The 23271-nt window shown below is 37.7% G+C and overlaps 1 protein-coding gene across 4 annotated transcripts in view; it reads right to left on the bottom strand.

Moving 5' to 3' along the window:
• Window positions 1-1576: 1576 nt before the first annotated feature.
• zcchc14.S (zinc finger CCHC-type containing 14 S homeolog) overlaps window positions 1577-23271 on the bottom strand; it is a 49066-nt gene continuing 27371 nt past the window's right edge. For 3 of the 4 annotated variants that reach the window (XM_018240454.2, XM_018240453.2, XM_018240456.2), the window contains exons 4-14: window positions 17705-17778; window positions 17050-17121; window positions 15123-15232; window positions 14455-14540; window positions 14319-14373; window positions 11771-12047; window positions 9226-9317; window positions 6560-6687; window positions 6044-6187; window positions 4570-5949; window positions 1577-2778 (exon numbers count right to left, since the gene is read on the bottom strand). In XM_018240454.2, coding sequence (XP_018095943.1) covers window positions 2723-2778; window positions 4570-5949; window positions 6044-6187; window positions 6560-6687; window positions 9226-9317; window positions 11771-12047; window positions 14319-14373; window positions 14455-14540; window positions 15123-15232; window positions 17050-17121; window positions 17705-17778 — 2474 coding nt within the window. In that variant the 3' untranslated portion in view covers window positions 1577-2722. The remainder of the gene's footprint in view (window positions 2779-4569; window positions 5950-6043; window positions 6188-6559; window positions 6688-9225; window positions 9318-11770; window positions 12048-14318; window positions 14374-14454; window positions 14541-15122; window positions 15233-17049; window positions 17122-17704; window positions 17779-23271) is intronic. The other variant, XM_018240457.2, reaches the window with a different exon arrangement.

The raw sequence follows: 23271 nt of genomic DNA on the forward strand, positions 1-23271 counted from the left end.
GGGGGCATTCTTTTTTTATGTTTAAAAATATACATATTATAATACTCCTATATAGATTTACAGTTCAAGTCCAGAACATTTCTCTTAAAAACAGAAATTTGGCTTTCAACGCACATATGGACCATGGCAAAAGAAAAATTAACTGATGTAATTCTTTTTTAACCAATGTTTAAATAAAAGTAATTTTTTACTGAAAAGTTGAAGCGACCAATCTGTGACCCTGGAAGTACGCTCCCATACTTTGGGATTCTACACGGCGGATTGTTTCCTTAGCGACGGACTCGGGGCGGCAGCACCCGGGTCACATTACCGAAAGGGTAAGCCTATCTGTATAACTTTACATGCAAGAAATATTGTGGACATAAGGTCTTTTTCTCCCCTTTTGTTTGGGGCACCAATAAGAGCAGGGTTCGGGGCATATTGCACCCGAACCACTACATTAGAACGGTGAGCTAACTGAAAACACGGGAAATGTGTGATGAACTGAACAGATAGAGCTTATAGAAAAACTTATAGATTCCTCGTATTGGATGCATGGTGTAACATTGTTTGTGAAAAGAAAAATTAAGCCATGGAACATCCTTCAATTAGTAAACATTTATAGAAAACAGCATTGCTTCATTTAAAATAATCACCAAATCATAAAGTGATGCCCATGGAATCCATTAAATTGGGTCAAGATGTATTATTGCCATAACAGTCTGCTTTACGGTGTCTGCAACTATTAGGTGTTTTGAGTATTTAGTGTTGGACAACCTCTGGAGACAAATAAGTGCTCAGCTTTAATGAATGCTACTATTAAAAATAGCAAACAATCCTACTTGTGTTTCCTCTGGTTGCATTGAAGTTGTATAGTACAGCTAGCTTCTAAATCCTCTATTCTAGAGGTTATTTTGGCATCTACAGAGCTATTTTACAAACCTGGGCGTTTATAGATGCCTTGATAATGGCTTAGTATAAACGAGAAATAGCTCTAAGTATGGGAATTACTCCCTTTATTATTTTATTCCTTTTAAATAATACTAAGACTTTCTGAGAGGAAGCACACCATACACATCTGCAGTGTTTTCACTGCATAGAAATAAATATAACAGTGAGAAACGTTATTTGTTCTACATAATGTACACTGAAGCTTTGCTAATATGTCATTTTTTAATTATTATATTTTAATGAAAAGCAGCTAAAAGCTAAATAGGCAGGGTCCAAAGAGTGCATTCATGAGCAAGTATCTGCTCGGAAATGGGTTACCAAGAAAATATTTACTTAATAAAAGCCTTTTTTACTTCAGTCTTTGGTTACGCAAAAAAAAAAGAGAAATGTTGTTCCAGGAAACCTTTGTTATACCACTAGTTGTAGCCATTAGGGCAGAGACACGCTCAGATTCGGGGAGATTTAGCCTCTTCTTCTTCTGCGACTAATCTCCCCGACTATTTTAGATTCTAGCCGGCGGGACGGCACTCAGAGCACTTTGTTTTCCGAAGTTTCCTCATGAGGCAACTTCGGCCACGAAACACACCGATTGCCATCCCGCCGGTGATTTACATTCTAGCTGGCGGGAGGCAGTTTCGGGGAGATTAGTCGCCCCGAAGAAAAGATGATTTGTTGCTGGGCGGCTAACCTCCCCGAATCTGAGTGTGTGTCTCTGCCCTTAAAAATCAAGTGCTAACATTGTCTTTCGCCCCACCCAAGGATGTTGTTTACCAGAGAAGATACCTGGAGATAGAAAAACATTTAGGACACAATCCTTCAGATAAGATCATTCAAGAAGTAGGACATCTCCACTGACAAGGAGTAGTTGTTTCTGTTTAGTGTTTTGTTGGAGTCTAATGGTAACTTTTTAATAAAACCTAAAGCCCTTAGTTGGATGTTCACCCTTTTCATGCATGGGAAAAGGTTAAAAAAATTGTGATGCTTCTGGTATGAAGCAAAGGACTTTTTTTTAGTATTCTTCCCTAGATATTCCTTCATATATATATTATACATAAGTATTCTTTGCTTTTCTAACTTGGAACCCATGTCTGCTGAAACATTTCAACAATAAAGTGCAAATCTTGTCAAAGACAAAGTACTAAAAGTATCACTGGAGAATAGTATAGAACTTTCAAATTCTCAGGCTTTGAAATTGTTCTTTAGGCCACGTGAGTCTTTTAATACTCGTTAGGTAAAGTTCTGAGAGATCCAGCATCTTCTGAAATTTTGCAAAGCTCCCTCTTTTATCCCAGGAACATTTGGAAGTTTCAAGAAAAATGATACATTCTTCCCTAGTGCAATCCGCAAGAATCCCAGTGATTACTTCCTGACAAGTTAGTTTATATATATGTGTACATACATATATAGATATATATGTGTGTGTGTACAAAATATGCGTTCAACACCTCAGAATTATCTTGTCTCGTAGAGGCGATTTCAGACTTTACATTAATCATTATAGCTGCCCTAAAAATGTTCAAATTTCTTCAAGAAAAAAAAATATGTCAAACTTCACCAGTAAAATCTTCTTTATCCCAAATTCTATAAAAACCGAGGCCTAATATGGCCAGATATGTCACCGCCATTAAAAATAAAAATCTCCTAAAGCAGAATTTGCAATTTTCTAAATAAAGAGTCCCTGAAGATATCTCACTCCAGTCTAGGTTAAAGTAAAGCACCTTTAGATGTGATGCGCATCACTGATGCTAGGCAGGATGACTTGCCACATCTTCTACAATTCCAGGCTTGTGATTTAATCAGCAGAGTCCAACCCATCAGCTGGAGGAGCATATTTAAGACGGAACGTTCCTATGAGGAAGAAGGGAAAGATAAATGAAAATTCTGTTTTTAGTAAACCTTTAGAACATCGCGTTGTTTCATTTTTTAATTACAGAGAAACATTAGCAGAAAGCCAGGTTAATTTGTCATAGAAGCTGATGCTACAGGGCTGATTGATATATTGATGATATTCTGATGGTATACACACTTGTTCTTAATCTGCAATGTAAGATAAATCAGTATTAACTATAAATCAGCTTTGTATATGGTGAGTTTGTGCTATGAATCAGCAGAAAAGAAGACGAGGAGTTATCGGGGGCATCTGACAACCCAAAACACGAGGGAAGGCCCTGTTGTAAGCACAGGACTACTAAGTGGCACAAAATGTGCCTCCCCCATCCACCACTCGTGAATACAGTGCTGCTCAATGCAGGCCAACAATCAAAGGATAAGTGCCTGGGCAGGCCAGTCAGTCAAGGACCACAAGAACAGGTCAAGGTGATCCTTGACCAACAAGATTTTTCACATGGCCTGATTAGATTCTTGCCGTCAACTTGGTGTGGCAAAATCTGAAGCCAAAATATGCCTATGTACAGACACCTGAAGACTGACAGATAAGGAGGATTATAAAATAAATGTAAATGTTTCTAGAGGGTAAACAAATATAGCCAAGTACCTTAACTCTTATAGACGCTAAGGAAAGTCCTAGCACAGAATATACCATTACACTTAGGGGCCTATTTATCATGCTGTGTAAAAACAACGAAAGTTGGAAAAAATGTAAAAAGCTGTGTAAAATAAATGGCAAATGTATCAAGGTGTGTTTTTTTTTTTACACTGGATTTGACACTGTTATTTTACACCGCTTCAGACCATCAGATTCATTAAAGTCAACAGGAAAAATTCAAGAGGCAAGTAAGTTCCGAATAAAGTCGCTCTGGAAAATAAACATAAAAAACTGCCATGGATGAATGCCGTACTTTTCTCATAGCGTTTTCAAGTTGCTGCTTACTTTTACGCCAAATTTTACACAGAGGTACTTGACTGCTTATAATGCATACACAAACTGATAAATACTCCATTGTTTACACAGCAATGTCTAGCGACAGGCCTTACACACAGTATTAAAAATAGGCACCTCAGGAGTTCTGGATGATGTCCTCACCACCAATCAGGCCCGCTTGAAAATCAGGGTGTTATTATATTAAGCTAAAAAAAAATGTGGTACTGCACTGGATGTGCACTGACCCATTTGGTTATGTCAGTAGCACTTACCTTATACTTATATACATTTCTACTTAGCAATGTGAGTGCTCCCACAACCCCCTTTTGTATTTACTGCACTGGATGAACCCTAATTCACCAACCAGAGACTCCTGGATCTACCTGGTCAACTCCGCTATCAAACGCACCGATGAGGCCAGAGGTACTTACAAAAAATTTGATAAAACCTGGAGTTCCTGGTGGGAGACTCAGTGACCTTCAATCTTGCTGTTAGGACTGCCAATGCCATTTGAGATCTATATTGGAATTCCAGGACCTCCATGCTAAATAAAACCTGGCTTTCAATCTGCTCCCTTCCTCTAGATCAATGACCAATAACTTATGTACTTCATGACGCATTTACTGTTTTCTACCTGCGTTCTTTGTTTTTTTATTATGTTTCACTGTATAATTGGGGTATAAAAACAAATAAACGTTTCCTTTAAAGTACATAAAAATAGGCCCCTCAATCTTTTACAATTTCCATAGTCAAATATAAAAGTAAAAAATATAAAGGATCGATGCACCATTAAATCAAGATGGATATTGATTGTTTACCTTGCTGATTAAAGTCCATAGATGGTTGTTTACAATCCTGAGCTCGGTGGCCACTGGCTCCACAGTTGTAACATGAAAGGTTACCGTTTTTTTTGTGAACTGTGCCATTTGCAGATGCCATCATTCCCTGAGGCTGATACAACCCTGCTGTGCCTGGCATAAAGTTCTGCACTGGGGGCATGGAGAAACTGGGCTGCCCACTTAGTACGGAATCAGGGTTCAGGCTGCTATTGTATGGAGTATGGACTACAGGAAATGTAGTGTTGTATTGCTGGGTGTTTACATAGCCATTATTGCACATTGGGCTGAAAGGAAGAAGAGGGAATGGAAACATGGAAGAGCCTGGAAAAGGATGTTGAAAGTAGCTGCCATAGTTTACAGTCATACTACCAGTACCACAGTTTCCACTGCAGCCACAGGAACTACATACTGTGCATCCTGCTTGTTGCTGGGATTGTTGCTGCTGGTGATGAACATGGTGATGGCTGGGAGTCTGATTTCCAATCTGAATGTTCACTGTAGGCGTGTTCCCACTACTGCTATAGCAACTGTTTTCAGATGCTGAAGAAAGAGCAGGGCTTGAACTAGTTGCAGGGCTAGTAATATTAGATAATGATGCAGGGGAATTGTTGCTTGTAGTGGCAGTGCTATTTGAACAGAAGTTGCCAGACATCTGGGCTACAGGAATGCCACTCATGGCTGAAAAAGCAACTTTGGTATTGGCTGTATAAAGTACATTTCTTCGGTTTATTATTGCAGGAGGGACACTAGAACAAGTTGTTTGTCCAACCAAGGAAGAATCAGAAGTGGATACAAGAAGTTTGACTGGCGGCCTTGCCACGTGGAAGACTGGAGTAGATGCAATAGTGGCAGGAGTACTGGTCTCCACCATTAATGCCGGTTGCTGTGTTGGCTTAACTACTCTTTCACCCAGTACAGAGCTTCCTACTTTGGCTCGAACACCGAAATTAACACTGTTGTGTATTGAACTGCTATCAGTCATTATGGAAATGACTGGACCTGTTTGCAGTGGAGTTGAAGAGGGCTTGACATCTAAAATCATGTTGGCTAGTTTAATGCTGCTCCTGGGCCCGTATGAAGCCTTATTTCTTTCTTCCGAAGAGAAAAGGGAGTGTGCAGAAGACGGAAACAATTTTAAGTCTGCAGATCCTCTTGTATTTATAAGGTGGACTGGAGAGATATGAGAAGTCATTCCTGTAAAGATTTGAATTTGCGAGGGGTGATGATTGGAAATGTTAGAGCCAGCATCATTCTGAACTGGTAAAACTTGAGCTGTTGGGCGAACAGAACTTGAAGTAAAGTGATTCACTAATAAAACAGACTTCTCTTTTTCAGCACAATCTAAATGTCTCCCAAGCCCTAAAGAGAAACAAGATTCATTCATATCCAATAAATGACATTGGTTACAAATACACCGGTACCCCCCACTTTCATTAAACATGTAAATCCTTACGTCTATCCATCTCCTCTGCGCTGTCTGAGCACTCGTCGCGTGTCTGCAAACCCATTGGACTTGATGGAGAACTTGAATACTCAGAAGAAGAACTGCCCTCTTGAGGCATCTGGTGAGTTGGGACCTCCACATCTACAGACAATTCTAGAAATTAATGATGGATATTTAACAGTGAAAAGGGACATCAGATATATTCCGCTAAGTGCTAAGGTTTTGTAATCCATATAGTTTTGTTAAAATAGAAATTTCAAGCATGAGGTTACAGGACAAAAAATTGTAATATGTCAGAAACAACAAAACTGCTGTATTCATCATACTGGTGTATTCACCCTACTCCTTTAGTTTTATTACATACTGTATGCACTCGCATGTAATCAACATTCATGCTTGAAAAAATATCATCATTAAAATAAATTGATATAAACACTGATGAAATAACGTGATACACTTTATCACGGAAGAGCACCTTTAAACCTTTGAAATGTTATTATGGATAAATAAATACATATCTATTACCTGTAGAGTGATTACAGTGAACATTTGTAACAGGGCCCACATGGCTAGTAGGTGGAACCCTAGCAATGCCACTACTGCTATAGGAAGTACACTGGGATGGGTTCAGACACCGTTTTTCAGACTTCTCCCTAGAAAGAATATTTATATGAAAGGGTAAGTCATATCAATATAAGGAGTATAAATAACTGCATAAACCAGAGCAGAAAGGTACAAATCACAGAAAAGTGTTGATTTACCTATTATTTTAAACAGGAAATATGTATGTTTTTTCTTCAATTAAAAAGAACAGGATCTGAAAGTGAAAGTCAAGTTCTGACTGGACATGAACAGTTCACTGCGAAGCCTCTGTATACTGAGGTGCTCCTTAGCTAAAAACACAACAGGCTACAGCTGGGGAAGGGAGAGGTTTATTTATACAGAGACATCTCAATGGACTGATGATTTGCTTGGAATGTGCTCGTATGTATCGGGAAGTGAGGGGAAAAAAGGTTTTGTTTATACAGAGGGCTTTTTAGTGGACTAGTGATTTACTTTGTTCATGTTCCTATGAAACTGCTTACTGCTTTAAAGGAGAAGGAAAGTCTTCTTCCACTTGGGGGGTGCCAAGTGATTGTATATACTTACCTGAAACCCCGGCCATGCTCCTATCAGAAGAAAACTGCACCGGCCTGGGGTTCTTCTAGCGAGCAGCACAAAGTGATCTCTAGCGGCTTTCTTTTCATTGCAGCGATTGTGCAGTAGAGCGAAAAGCCAAACTTTAACTAAAAAGTCGGATATTTAGTTCTACCGCGCACTGTGGGAAATTTGAACAAAGAAGAAGCAAGAAGAGTATTGCTCCGTGCCCATCGCTGGAAGAACCCTGCGCAGTTTTCTGCTGATAGGAGCACCGGCCCGGGGTTTCTGGTAAGTAAATGCAATCACTTGGGGGTGCCTAACATTTGGCACCCCCAAGTGGAAGAAGACTTTCCTTCTCCTTTTAGTTTCAGACTTTGCTCTATTAAATCAAAGAAATAAAAAAAGTATACTTATTTTTGTTAATTAATATTATTGGTAGTATGTTAAGCACAAGCCCTATTCAATGCAATAATGCTCCAAAAAGCGGTCGTTCAGTCCCTAAGAGTATTGGTCTGATCAATCATTTGTCAGAAAATTTTACTGCTCGGTTAAGCTTGCCCAACATAAATAATTATTTTCCTAACCGGAATGATTAAAAAACCCATCTAGTGCTTCGTACCACAAGCTAAATTTACATGGCAACAAATATTTGTTTTAATTATTGCCATTTAAATTGAGCTTTGCTTTTAAAGGCAAATAACAATATATAATGCTATAAAACATAATTACATTATATAAGCTACAGTTGGCATCTGTGCACTTTTTGTGTTTGTATGGGAGGGTACACGCTTGCTATACATTCGGTGATTGTCAGGCCCTAAAGAAAGGCTACAGAACTCCACAGATAACATGGTGGTTGTTATAGCCTTAGAAAGGAAGTATACCGAACTTAACAACTTGAGTTATGAATGAATAGGCCTTAACACTTTTCTTATGTTGTAATGATGAAATAATAACTGTTGTAATTGCACGATCTGACAGATCATATTTATTTGGCAACATTAAGGGGCATATTTATCAAGGGTCGAATTTCGAATTGAAAAAAACCTCAAAATTCGAATTCAAAAAGACCAACCAAAATTAAGTCGGATCCTACTAATTGAAGTAATAGCGCATTTGATCGAATTCGATTTGACGTTTTTCCTAAAAAAAAAAAAACTTAGATTTTTCAAAGTCCACCAATTGACTCCAAAATAGGTTCTAGGAGGTCCCCCATAGGCTAAAACAGCAATTCGGCAGGTTTTAGATGGCGAATAGTTGAAGTTACATTTTTTTAAAAAAAGACAGTACATGATAAATTTCGATATTCAAATTTTCTAATTCTTTTCAAATTCGAATCAAATTTGGACTATTCCTTAGTCGAATTACACAAAAAATAGCTCGAAATTCAAATTTTTTTCATTTCAAAATTCACCTCGACCTTTGATAAATCTGCCCCTAGGTACAGGTTATTTTTGCACTAATTGGGGCAATGTCTGACATTTCAAGTAGTAACTTTCTACTTCCTATTCATAGGAGCACAAGCAAAATAATTCTTACTCCAATGAGAAGCCATCTGTACAAACAATGTCCCTCCCATCCCTCAACTGAAGCCTTTGTTAGGCTGTGAGGTAAGGAGCAGCTTTGTATGCAGAGGGCTTCTCAGGGCACTGGCGAGTCACTGTGATTGTGATCCTACAAACAGGTAGTAGGATGCAACTTAACTTTCAGATTTTGCCTTGATTAAAGCTATAAATAACAAAATCCCTTTAATGCTGCCAAATAAATATGACCGCTCAGATGGTGCAGTCTCAACAGGTGGCCCATAAAAAAAAAAAGCTACCAAAACATTTCTATGGTAAGTACTAGATAAGCTGAAGATCTTGAGCATCTTTCATTTCTCTTTTGTTTCCTTTATGTATCTATTTTATTATTCCTTATTTTACGATTAATTAATTTTCGAGATTGCACACCGGCACATAATAGCTGCAAAGCTAAGAAATGAGTATTAATATGTCTCATATCATTTCAAACCTTTCACACAGACAGAAGCAGGAAAGAGACACACTTACTTCTCCAACTCCAGTTGGGTCTTTAACTTCTTTTTTGCTCCCATTGTTAGAGACTCGAATTTATTTAAATCTTCCTCCGTGAGACTCAAAAACTAGGTGCAAAAAAAAAAAAAAAGGAATACATAGAGATGCTTTGTTTTCTATTAATGCAAGAAGGATCCAACTGTATGAATCAAAACTTGTGGATCAAAATCATCTTTACTGGCAATTCAAGCCATTTTTTTAGGTATGTTTAAAGTTATAGAGCAACTTAAACCTGGAGTAAAATGTCTTTAAATGTTTATACTAATGCAGAGGGCAAGGGGCTCCCTAGGCAAAAAGCAGCTCCTGGTAACGGCAAGAGTCAAATTCCAATTTTGAAATTAAGTGTTTTGACTCTTCTAGTGCAGAGAGTGCAACATTTTTTTAATTTAAGCTTGGAGGGGTGAGGGTGGCAGCATCACGGTGGCAGCATCACTGTGGCTGCCTCAGGGGGGTGCAGGATCCAAAAACATGCCTGCTAATGGCTGCTATTAGGGATACACCAAACCCAGGATTAGATTTTTGAATTTGGTTTAGTAATTGACCAAATCTCTGTGGAGGATTTGGTGCATCACTAGCGGTGCATCATCAGGTGGCCACAGGGTCTAGAAACGTGCCTACAAAAGGGCTATTATTAGGGATACACCAAACCCACGATTAGAGTTTGAATTTGGTTTGATATTTGACCAAATCTTTCATGTAGGAATCTATATTCAGTTAAACCACTGATTATGAATTCAGTGAATCACTAGCTATTAAATGTCTTCTCATATACAACAACCTAATGGCAATGGCAAAAATAAGTTTAACTGTTACTGGAAAATAACAGAGATCCAAATATGCACCCCCATTGACATAGACTTCCTTCCACTGTCTCTGGTATGCAACTCTAGAAGAAAGCAGGCATTCCTATGGAACATGTAATTCACATTCTTAAAGAAGTAGTTCTCTTTCACAAATGTATTACACATATGGGACCTGTTATCCAGAATGCATGGAACCTGGGGTTTTCCAGATTATGGATCTTTCCCTTATTTGGATCTTCATACTTTACAGCTACTAGAAAATCATGTAAACATGAAATAAACCCAATAGGCTGTATTTGGTTACAGTGAGGTTTTATTAAATCTTAGTTTGGAAGTAGAAGGCGCTGTTTTATTATTACTGAGAAAAAAGAAATTATTTTTAAAAATTTGGATTATTTGGATAAAATAGAGTATATGGAAGGATGCCTTTCCATAATTCAGAGCTTTCTGGATAACAGGTTTCTAGATAAATGATTCCATACCTGTACTTTAAAATATGACATCGCAAATAACATTTTAGTTTTTTACATTTCAGAAAAAGGAATAGGTTTTTCTACTTTTCACCCCCAAATGAATATTCTTAGTAGCACCTAACAAAACCTGATTGCTGACAATATACAAAGAGAAGTGACAAATAAACTGGAATAGGAAAAGGCTTTTTGATCGCCGGAGGTCCTTCCAGAAAAAAACATCAACAATCTAAAATGCCTGTGTGCCATAGACCTACTTGAAACTTGCAACCAATACATAAAAATAACATGACCTCAAGGATTGCAATGCTTGACATAAAAAATTCAGGAACAAATTGTTTAATAATTAAAAAGATATGTGCGCACAAAACATGGATTAAAAGGCAAGGAAAAAAATGTTCCATTTAAGGAAATAAAAGTCAGAAAATGGCTAGGCTTACAAGCACCCATGGGAAAAAAGTCTAACAGAGCGAAAATATAAGCCAACTACTAAGGGCTGAGACACATGCTCTGATTCGTGGAAATTAGTCGCCCAGTGTCAAATCTCCTCTTCTTCGGGCGACTATTCTCCCCAAACTGCCTTCCCCTGTTTTCCCGCCAGCTATAATTTATATTGCCGGCAGGATGGCAATCGGTGCGCTTCATTTTCTGAAGTTGCCTCACGAGGAAATTTCGGGCAACTTTGGAAAATGAAGCGTGGAGATTAGTCCCCCAAAGAAGAGGCGATTAATACCCGGGCGACTAAATCTCCCCAGATCTAAGTGTGTGTATCTGTCCTAAAGGGGGGCAACTAGATCTCACACCACAAGCCTACTCTACCCTGCAGCTTGTAAGATGTAGTTCACGTTAAGTATAAAAAGCTATCATAGTAGAGTAGCTTCCTATCCACAGCAATTTGTTGGTGATAGAAGTAAGGTAAATTTGTTGATGAAAGAAGTAAGGTTTTGTGAAATTATCACATAAGTTGTTTACAAGCAAAACAGAGGTTTGGCTCTGGACAAAAAAGGTGCCATAAAAATGATTCACAGGTTACTATGAGCAGCATGGGAATGACAAGTTACATTATTCCAGTTAAATCTCTGCTTTAACAATACCTACATAAATATTATAAATATATTCTAGGGCCAGCAGCATTAAAATGCAGGTGAAATATATTGTATCACTTAATGCAAATCACATATTTATGCTCCATTCACAACAAGGCCAATATATTCTCAATTGTGCCAGTCAACTGGTAGCATGTTTTACCTTTTTCATGGATAACTGACTGAACACAGTATAATATTTGTGCAGGCGCAGCTTTCTGAGCCATTCCAATATCTCCTGCTGTTCTTGTGTTTGGGGACTTGGCACAGTAGAAGCTACCATAACAGAGGGAGAAGTTTCCATCGGGGGCCGATACGCTAGTGAAGAGGAGCTAGAACTCCCTGTGTGTGAACATGGAGAAAGCGTTACAGTTGCCCCACTGTGGTGTGAAGAAATGCTGCTCTGTGACGATTGGATGCTGGCAACACCACATATTGGTCTGAAACCAAAGACAGACATGTTAAAATAGATTAAGTCTAAGGCAGTACACATAAAACTTTTGATAAGGCACATTAAAACTAGCATCCTGTACTTGCATGCACAGAAAACCCACCTATCTCGTGCAGAAAAAGACCATTGTCATACCTCCCAACATTTCAAAAACAGAAAGAGGGACAAAAAGTTGTGCCATGTCAACTTTATGGTCACACCTTAATTACCATGTCCATTTTACACAATTTGGAACATTTCTGGGAATTTTAGTGCTATTTTTTATGTGTTATTAGTTTTGCTAATGAATCTTAAATTGCCCTTTAAAGGAACAGTAACACCAACAAAGAGTGCTTTAATTAAAATATAATGCACTGTGGTATAACTGGTTTGTTTGCTTCAGTAACTCTACTATAGTTTATATAAACAAGCTGCTGTGTAGCTGTAGACGCAGTGATCCAAAGCTGAAAAGGCACAGGTAAAACAGCTGATAACAAATAAGCCCTTTAGTATACAAAGCAATTCTGAATAGCTTATATGTTATCTACTATTTGTCTTGTGCTTGAATGGCTGTCCCTGTCCCTACATAGCGGTTTGTTTATATAAACTATAGTAGTCTTTCTGAAGCAAACACCTCAGTTTTACCAGTGCAGGACAACAATGAATTATTTATTGATGCCTTAAAAACACTTTAATTTTTGACGTTACTGTTCCTTTAAGCTCAGTTCTCCCAAGAGACTTGTTTATCTTAAATAGTTACAATTCTTTCTTTGCATATCTTAAATTGTTACAAATGTATCTAAGGGCAGATGTTTAGTGTTCTTCTGGGCTCTCTGCCAAAAAGCATCTTATTTTAATTAAGTTGCAGAAACTTTGTATCTTTTTCAGTGGAATAAGAAACCTGGGACTGCAGGCTGAGCTGTCAAAATTTGGACTGTCCCACTGCGAGGTATGCATTGTGAATAATGTTTTAGAATAATCATACATATCCACAGGTGTTCCGAGTTCTTTTGCACTGTATACATTTTTATGAATTTTAGCATCAAGTCATATGCAGAAAGTAGTCTCATATTGGATGGTAACAAACTAAAGGTCCAGGATGAATATTATATCTGTGCTAGAATCAGAAAAGAGTCACACAAACTAATTTTCTGCATATGGCAATGGTTTTGTTTTAAATATGTAATCATCCATACAATATTTTGCCAAATAGACAACTGAACCAAAGTCACATGATTTAAGGAATTTGTATTGAGTTTGGCTTAACATAGTATCCCAAATCTGTGAATCCCAAGATAAATTTTGGATTCTGTGCATCCGTGGCCCTAATACTAGTAAGAAGAAAAATTACTGGCACTCTGGATTTAATGCAAGCGGGCCGAGTTTACGTTCACTAAACATGCAGGGCTTGGCCCGCTTGCATTAAGTCCTGAGTGCCGGTAATTTTTCTTCTTATCTTGTGTTGTAGGGGTGCCGATCCCCTCCTTTGCTGAGCACCGGACCAAGCTTGACGTGAGAGGCCAGGGTGTGATGGTGGGTTATCTGACTTGCCCTAATTCTAGTGATACTTTATTTAAAAGGACAAGGAAAGCCCAAATGAATTTATTTTATGATGGCGCATGCGTACAGACAGCACATCCTCCATCTTGTGGAAGTAGAGTTGCCACCTTTTCTGGAAAAAAATACCGGCCTTCCTATATATTATCTGTTTTCCCTGTTAATAACATTGGGATCAACCATCATTTTTACTGGCCATGCCGGCAAAATACCGGCCGGGTGGCAACCCTATGTGGAAGCCATGGCATAAATCATGGATGTGGGAAAAGGACTGGAATAGATGTTAACAAATTAGTCTAATGTATGCAAAGGCTGTGCTTTTCAAAAGTACAGGTATGGGACCGGTTATCCAGAATGCTTGGGACCTGGGGTTTTCCGGATAAGGGATCTTTCCGTTTTGCTTCCAATACGGAGTCATTATATCTTTGGATATGTTTGGATCAAGTAGCTACTGTTTTATTATTACAGAGAAAAAGGAAATCATTTTTAAAAATTTGGATTATTTGATTATAATGGTGTCTATGGGAGACTGTTTTTACGTAATTAGGAGCTTTCTGGATAACAGGTTTCCGGATAATGGATACCATACCTATATAAACTTAGCGATTAAGCACATCAAAGGAGTCTCTATCTGATGGGCAAAACCATTAAAAAGGGCTTCCTTGTTCTTTAAGAATTTTTTTATATTTTTTACAATTAAACGTTAAGGTAACTCCTAACTTACCGTATAGGTGTAGCCACGGGGGTACACGTTTTTATGTGAGATGGGTTGCTGGGATCTAAAGCAAAGGGAAATAAGAATGTTTACGAATATGGGTTATAAAAAAAACAAAACACAAAAGTTAGAATTTTATACTTACACAAGTTTTGATGGCTGGAAACAGGACCAAAGAATTTCCTGACCAGATCACTTTTTAGAACTTGCTGAGGCAAAGATAGAAGATATCTAAGAACACAAAATAATATAATGTATAATGTATAGGCATGTATATAGGTCATGACAAATACACATTCTGCCATATAGGGCTATAACAACCACCGGGTAATCTGACTTTAACAAATAAAGTTTACTCTTCTTTTTAAAAAAATATTATGCTACGTGTTCATGGTACAAAAGTATATTAATATAGGCAAGGGATCCCTTATCCAAAAACCTGCTACCCAGAAAGCTATGAATTATGGGTCTCCCACAGAGTCAATTTATAATAAATAATTCTAATGTTTAAAAATCTCCTTTTTTATCAGATAATAACATAACATTACACTATACTTGATTTTAACTAAACTGCATTCATATTTGGTGTAAATGATTTTAAGAGACTAAAAGGGTAATTCAAATTACAGAAATATTCCTTATCCAGGAACCAGGCAACATCCGGATAATAGATCCTACAGCCGTAATACAAGATAGCAGCAACAAAACTAATATGGCTACATTATGGCCACAAACAGACATAATATTCTTTGAAGAGTTCCTCGTAACTTTTCTTGTGTGATAGATGTGTGATAGATGTGATAGAGTTCATACCGAAGATCTAACTCCAGATCCATGTGGTTTCTTTCCAAGGAGTAAGAATCCACGCCAACACGGTAAGGAATGCATTTCTCCAAGTTTTCTTCTGGGAACAGATGTGATAGCTAAAAGAATACATATTTAAGTTGGATTGCAAAAAAGACAATAGTCTAAGTTCAACACCTCCAAATGAACCCCAGTGCCTGTATATACACCCACCTCTATACCACTCACGGATTGGGTAACTAGGGTGCTGCTGCAAATCCGATTGGATACTGGTTTTAGCACAAAGGGGTAGCGATTATCTGGCACAGTGGTAACCCCTTTTCTCCTTACTGGTTCTTCGATCTAAAAATCTGCTCCTTCATGTCTAACTAATTTACCGCTATGCTTTCTACATGTTCTGCTTCCTTCCCTCTATTCCCTGCACACATATATGTTGTTCTTCACTAACGGTTCCCCCGTGAATGGTGGTTGTCTAGCAACGTATTTTGGCGGCGAAAAATTACTGTGGGTTTAAATTCTGGCATGGTTATGGGTCCCTGGTTGTCTGTTTGACGAAAAGGTTGAGTGGAATAAATAACTTCTTTTCTTGCATCTAAAACTATCCCGTGTGCAAATACACACACACACACACACACACACACACACACACACACACACACACTTGTACCAAACTATATAAACCAATATTACATCCCAATAGCCTTGGATATAATGCTTGTTGAAGAAATCATCCAATCCACTCTTAAAGGCATGAATAGAATCTGCCATCACAACACTGCCACGGCCACTGCAGGCATGGCATTCCACACCCTCACTGCAAATCCTGTTCCTCTAATCTAATGGGGTGGTCTCTGGTGCGTTGATCATTTTTATCTATATAAAAATCTTCCGTTATACGATTATAATGTCCTCTACCTAGTAATCATGTCCCATTGTAAGCATCTTTTTTCCAGAAAAACAAGCCCAACTGTAAGAGTCTACCCTAGCAATTTATATCTTACACCTTCTCTTTAACCTGTTAGTTTCACATCTCTGCACTCTCTCCAGGTCATCCTTTTTTTTTAAGGACTGGAGCCCAAAATAACACTGAATATGAGCAAATTTAACTGTTCTTCCGTGAACAATGTAGCAACTGCCATTATATTTTATTGTAGAATATGTAGTGGTCAACTTTAATCCTATAATTACTTTAATACATAAACTCTATGGTATATGGTGACTGGCAATAGACACAAAGATTTGATTGTACGAATCAAGGGTCGGGAGATGGGAAAGTCTGACCGTACGATGATTGGTACGATCGGATCTTTGCGTCTATGGCCAGCTTTAGGGTATCTAAAAGACAGTGATCATGTGCCTCCAGTTGCCATAGCCCATCAGTTTTATAAGCAACTAATGAGATCATGCATTGTTTGAGTGTAGCAAATGGCACTAGATGCTCCATAACAGTGATTTGTATGTGGTCTTGAACTTCCAGTTTCCCCCATTCATAAATGCTGCATGTTGTGACAGTGTCATGAATGGGAAAAGTGATGGGTACTGGAGAAACCAACCTTGGCTGGCCACCGAAACCCGGGAAGCATTCAGCCAATCATCTCTTCCCAGTAGTTATAGTGCTGCCAATGAGAGGAAACTATTTGCATACAGAGTTTTTCATTGATTACTAGCACTCGGGTTTACTTTACTTAAAACAAGCCTTTATCTGAAAGGCTCATTCACATATAATAACTACACTGAGAGAGGAGTTAAAGGTAGACTATGGCAGATGCATATTGAACAAATTTTAAAAAAACGAATGTGCCCTAATCACGTGACAGAAGATAACACAATTAAAGCTTGTGTAGGCAATGAAATGGGATTACAAAAAGGGGCATTTATATGATGAAAGTTTAGTCATAAAAGTCTCATGAAGAGCTATAACAAATACATATATTACCTTGGAAATAAGATCAAGGACATCTGTAGAAGACTTTGTTACTAAAGTTACAGAAGAATCAGACCAAAAAACCTAAAAAAAGAATAAAAATGGCAAACAATTAAAGAATAGTGTATGTATGTATTTGCTCCCAAGAAGTAATTACAGCTTTAATGGACAATTTATAAATGTTCTTCATTCCAAAATACCTCCCCAAAACACATTTACTGTACCAACCTTTTAATTACTAAATCAATCTGGGAAAGTTTAGGTTCTGAAGACTGAAGCCTTTACACAGTGCTGCCTCTCTATAAACAGACAAAATGTCTTCACACTTTAAAAATATTATTATTATAGGGATGCATATTTTGAGAATAAGAGAGAAAAGGGGATGGAAAAAACAGAAGTGGAAAACTGCACACAGAGATCACAACTTTAATTTAAAATCTTGGCACAGCTTTGTGTTACTATGTGAACTATCCTGTACTAATAGCAGACAGAAAATATGCATTTTTCCTGGTACTTTTTTCCTTAAGAGTCTTTCTCTCTCTCTCTATGCTATATCAGCATATTAGAAATGAAGTCTTACTTAATTGTATTAACCAAATGCATCAGAGCCAATAGTAAGTTCCACTAGGACATAACCCTTTATTTCATGCCAAGTTCAATCACATACCTCAAAACAATAGTCTGTATTTTTCTCTTTCTTCTTATGTGGAAATGCTTTTACTTCAATTTTTTCAACATTCACTGTGAAAACACAATATCGTTATTATTATTGACTTTTTTCAATAAAGCATCAAGATTTTTCACGGAGTTGTACTTCAGATCCAACACATCACTTGTACTTGGGTTGTACTAAGTGTTTATTTCAGTAACCCTATATTTTTTCTTTTAAAAAGGCATCCAACACTTTTGCAATATATCTCCCAGTACAACTACTTTTGAGAGAGAGAATTCACCAACTTCACAGCTCTAACTGTAAAAAAAACTTTTCTGAATTGTAATTTCTTTTCATCTAAATGGAAGCCCACTGGAATGATCTACTGTTGAATAAACATCAGAGAGTTTACTGTATAGTCCCCTTATAGATTTATACATAATTATCCTACCCCCCTTAAAGGGGTCATTCACCTTCAAACACTTTTTTCATTTCAGTTGTTTCCTAGAACTAAAGACTATTTCCAAATACTTTCTGTTTTCCATTTGTGACTGCTTTTCTAATATTGAAGTGTCATGTTTAATTTCTTATCATTTTGTGTCTTTCTGAAGCAGCTCTGGGAGGAGGTTGCTGACTGTTGTAAATGGATGTATTTGTTATCTTTGGCCCTGCTGAGCAGAATCCCTGAGTTTCATTAAAGGCAGCTGTAAGAATTGATACAATATTTGCTAATATTCCATAGACGCTGTTTAGAAATGTAGCAACTAAATGTAGCAAATTGTACCAGTTCCAGTACCTGGATAACTGAAAAAACAGAAACAGGAACTTCAAACTTAAATTTTAAACTGGAAAAAGTTTTTGGAAGGTGAACAACCCCTTGAAGTGTTACTTCTGTAAAGTAAATAATCCTAGCTGTCATACCCTTTGCCTGTAGTGATGAAGTCTATACCAATTCTAAAAAAGGACAATATGTTGCTAAAGCTGATTCTCTACAAGTATCCCTAGGTCCTTCCCCATCAAGGATTTGCCTATGTTAATTTCAATGAGTGCGATGTTTAAATCCCAAATTCATAACCTTACATTTACCAACATTGAAACTTACAGTTAGGCCCATAAATATTTGGACAGAGACAGCTTTTTCTAATTTTGGTTCTGTACATTACCACAATAAATCTTAAATGAAACAACTCAGATGCAGTTGAATTGCAGACTTTCAGCTTTAATTCAGTGGGTTGAACAAAAATATTGCATAAAAATGTGAGGAACTGTCTTGCCTTATTTTTTCTTTTCTTTTTCTTATATTTTATTTCTTTATCTTGAAGTGTATAATGTCGAGAATGATTGCAATTATTGAAATACTGTTTATTGGTGCAATGTGATACATGTAACAAATGCTTTTATAAAACTATGGCAACAATTCTATTTCAATAAACACGTTTTGAATAAGAAAAAATATATGAGGAACTAAAGCCACTTCACTGAATTTCAGGGGCTCAAAAGTAATTGGACACTGACTCAAAGCCTATTTCATGGGCAGGTGTGGGCAATTCCTTCATTATATCATTATCAATGAAGCAGATAAAAGCCCTGGAGTTGATTTGAGATTTTGCTGTGAACATACAACATTTGGTCAAAGGAGCTCTCCATGCAGCTGAAACAAGCCATCCTTAAGCTGCAAAAACAGAAAAAAAAACATCTGAGAAATTGCTACAATATTAGGAGTGGCAAAATCTACAGTTTGGTACATCCGGAGAAAGAAAGAAAGCACTGGTGAACTCAGCAACGCAAAAAGACCTGGATGACCACGGAAGACAACAGTGGTGGATGATGCAGAATCATTTCCATGGTGAAGAGAAACCCCATCACAACAAGTGAACAACACTCTCCAGGAGGTAGGTGTATCAATAGCTAAGTCTACCATAAAGAGAAGACTGCGTGAAAGTAAATACAGAGGGGGCACTGCAAGGTGCAAGCCACTCATAAGCATCAAGAATAGAAAGGTTGGATTGGACTTTGCACAGATGAAACCAAGATCAACCTCTACAGAATGATGGCAAGAAAAAAGTATAGAGGAGGCGTGGAACAACTCATGATACAAAGCATACCACATTATCTGTAAAACGGCGGAGACAGTGGGATGGCTTGGGCGTGCATGGCTGCCAGTGGCACTGGGACACTAGTGTTTATCCATGATGTGACACAGGACAGAAGCAGCCGAATGAATACTGAGGTGTTCAGAGACACTGTCTGCTCAAATCCAGCTAAATGCAGTCAAATTTATTGGGAGGCATTTCATAATGGACAATGACCCAAAACATACAGCCAAAGCAACCCAGGAGTTTTTTAAACCAAAGGAGTGGCGTATACATGAATGGTCAAGAGAGTTACCTGATCTGAACCCAATTGAGCATGCATTTCACAGCCTTATCATTATCCTACACTTTTTCTTTTTTGTTAGGTTTTAACTTGTGCTTAATACACAGATGCTTCCAACTCCTTTTCTATTCCCCTGACACTCTGAAGCAAGGAATAAACTCTATATTTACTGCCCAGTCGGTTGACTCATTCAGCAATGCCAATGACATTGTATTCTTCATTCAGTACAATTAACCCCAGCTCTCCCAATTTGCCAGTTAAAGGGTAAACGGGTTATTATGTTGGCTATGAAATAGCCAACATACTGTTCTTCGAGTTCAGCTCGTTCTTCTTCTTCTTATTATTATTGGCGAACCCCATTTTCTAAACGCTACTCCTCCTACAGTTTTAGGGGTGCAAGCGCCAAACTTTCCACACTTATTCCTCTTATAGCAAAGTACGTTGCTTGTGCTTTAATAAGCGATCCCACCCACCCCGCCCCTGTGGCGACCCCCCGACGACCCCTTTTTTCCCATTGACTTTGACAGGGAAAAATTTCAAATCGCCGCCACTCGTACAGTTTTGAAGATACAGTCCCCAAACTCGGACCACATATTGTTGATGTCACCCCGAATAAAAATAAGTATTTTGGGGGGGCACCCCAAAGTGGGCGGAGCTACCAACGCCCAATGAAAATTTAGCAATTTTCTATACGCTACTCCTCCCAGAGGTTTAGGAGTACAATTATGATACTTTGCACACTTGTTCGGCTCATACCCGAATAGGTTGCTTGTGCAAAGTATCATAATTGTACTCCTAAAACCACCGTTTTAATCCGGATTCTACCGACTTTGTGTACTCTCTAGGCACCGGGGGCGACTGGGCAAGACACCTATAGCGTTTCATAGCCAACATCCCATGGTTTCTTCAGAAACGACACCCTCTAGTTCCCTTTTGTTAACTTTTTGAATGATTTTAATCCGGATTCTACCGACTTTGTGTACTCTCTAGGCACCGGGGGCGACTGGGCAAGACACCTATAGCGTTTCATAGCCAACATCCCGTGGTTTCTTCAGAAACGACACCCTCTAGTTCCCTTTTGTTAACTTTTTGAATGATATAGACAGTGATAGTCTGAGACAATTTGATTTATTTTTTAAAGTATTTAAGTTATTTAGATTTTAATTCAGCAGCTCTCCATTTCACAATTTCAGCAAGCTGGTTGCTAGGGTTCAAATTACCCTAGCAACTATGAATTGATTTAAATAAGAGACCGAAACATGAATAGAAGAGGCATTCAATAGAAAGAGGAGTAATAAAAAGTAGCAATAACAATACATTTGTATCCTTATAGAGCATTTGATTTTTACACAGAAAGCTGGAAAGAGTTAGAATAGGAAGGCAAATCATTCAAAAACTATAAAGAAGACAACCTAAAGACCAAGCTGCTTAGAATAATCCATTCACTCCCAGGTGGCAACCCTACCTGACATAGATTATACACTTCTAGGTCCCACTGAAACTTTTTGGAAACTCTTGCTTCCTAGCTAGTTGAAAAATCTTGTTTTCCTTAACAGTTACAAAGCACAAAAAAACAGAAAAAAAACCCAAATCTGTACTTGTAGGTTTGGATCTTTATGTATAGCTATGAAACAAATGTTCCTTTTTTTAAAAAAATAATAATAATAAAAAAAAAAAATGAGTGAAGGCAGAGCTAATGACTTTTGGTCCTCTCTATATAATAACAACCCCTTTATGAAAAAAAACTTTTAAAATCTGGTTTGTTTTGTAAAAACTAGATTAATTCACAGCTGGCATATTTGGTAGTAAAGTGATCCTGTCAATTCTTCTGGAGAAGATTTTTTGATGGCATGTCTGGTGGTTATTGTGAAACATACTCTGATTATTCCTACGGATAATTACATTTGAAAGTCGTGCTTGACTGAAAAGACACCACAGCACTAAAAAGAAAATGTAAAAAACCTTACAAAAGTGGGGACTTTTTTTTATAATACCAGAATGTCTGCAGACACCACAGGTTTGTCTGCTTACCATATGTTGGATGACTGCATATCAAAGCCCATTTGGTTAGCACTGCTTTACAAACACTGTGTATGCTTTGTCAATGAAACGCCTGCTTTTAAAAGGACCCAAGCACATATTTAGAAATTAAACTCTTCTCAACTTGGGAAAGCTACATTGATAGCCTACCACTATAGCACAAAAAAACAAATATATAACTGCTTCTGTACCACCACATGGTATGAGAGTAGAATGGTATTACAAGTCCCACGCATCCACCTACCTGTGAACTAAAAGGATAAGCAGCATGAGGAATCCAGATCCCGGTCCCTGTCTCTCTATCTAACTATCTTTCCACCTTTTTCTATTCACTGTTCTCTTCTAATTATATTTATTATTATTTGATACAGGTATGTGACCTGTTATACAGAATGTTCATGACCTGGGGTTTTCCAGATAATGGATATTTTCATGATTCATACCATAAGTAAATCATGTAAACATTAAATAAACCAAACAGGCTGGTTTTGCTTCCAATAAGGATTAGTTATATCTTAGTTGGCATTGAGTATAAGGTGCTGTTTTATTATTACAGAAAAAAAGGAAATCATTTTTAAAGATTTAAATTATTGATTATAATAGAGTCTATAGGAGACAGCCTTCCCGTAATTCAGAACTTTCTGAATAACGGGTTTCCAGATAACGGATACCATACCGGTTTATAACTTAGTTCTATTTGAAGTTACCTATATATGAATAATGGGCGGCACAATGTATGGGAACTGGTATACACTATTACCATACTTACTGTCCAATAACATACCTCACTGTGCTCCAAATAAAAAGTTTGAAAAAAAAAATGCATATTTAAGTAATGTCAGAAGATATTGGTATTCATCAGTACAACTAGACATCAAACCAAAATACTGAAAAAAGCAGAGAGTAGTGAGCAGTCAATTAATGTGGTTAGGGCAATTAGGAAAGGGATATGAAGCTGGACATACAAGGTATTCTAGTTTTGTTGAGCTCAGATATAGCAAACCCATTATGAGAGGACTACATCAATGGATCAATGCTTTGCAAACAGGATTTTAAAACCTGCCTAATATAGATCTGACAAGCAATCATATATACATGGGCCGCCGCTGACTTGCTCTGGAAAATATATGTTGGCTGGTGATGTTACCTTATGTGTGGCCAGAATA

The sequence above is a fragment of the Xenopus laevis genome, chromosome 4S (genome assembly GCF_017654675.1).
Source record: "Xenopus laevis strain J_2021 chromosome 4S, Xenopus_laevis_v10.1, whole genome shotgun sequence".
NCBI classification, from domain to species: domain Eukaryota; kingdom Metazoa; phylum Chordata; class Amphibia; order Anura; family Pipidae; genus Xenopus; species Xenopus laevis.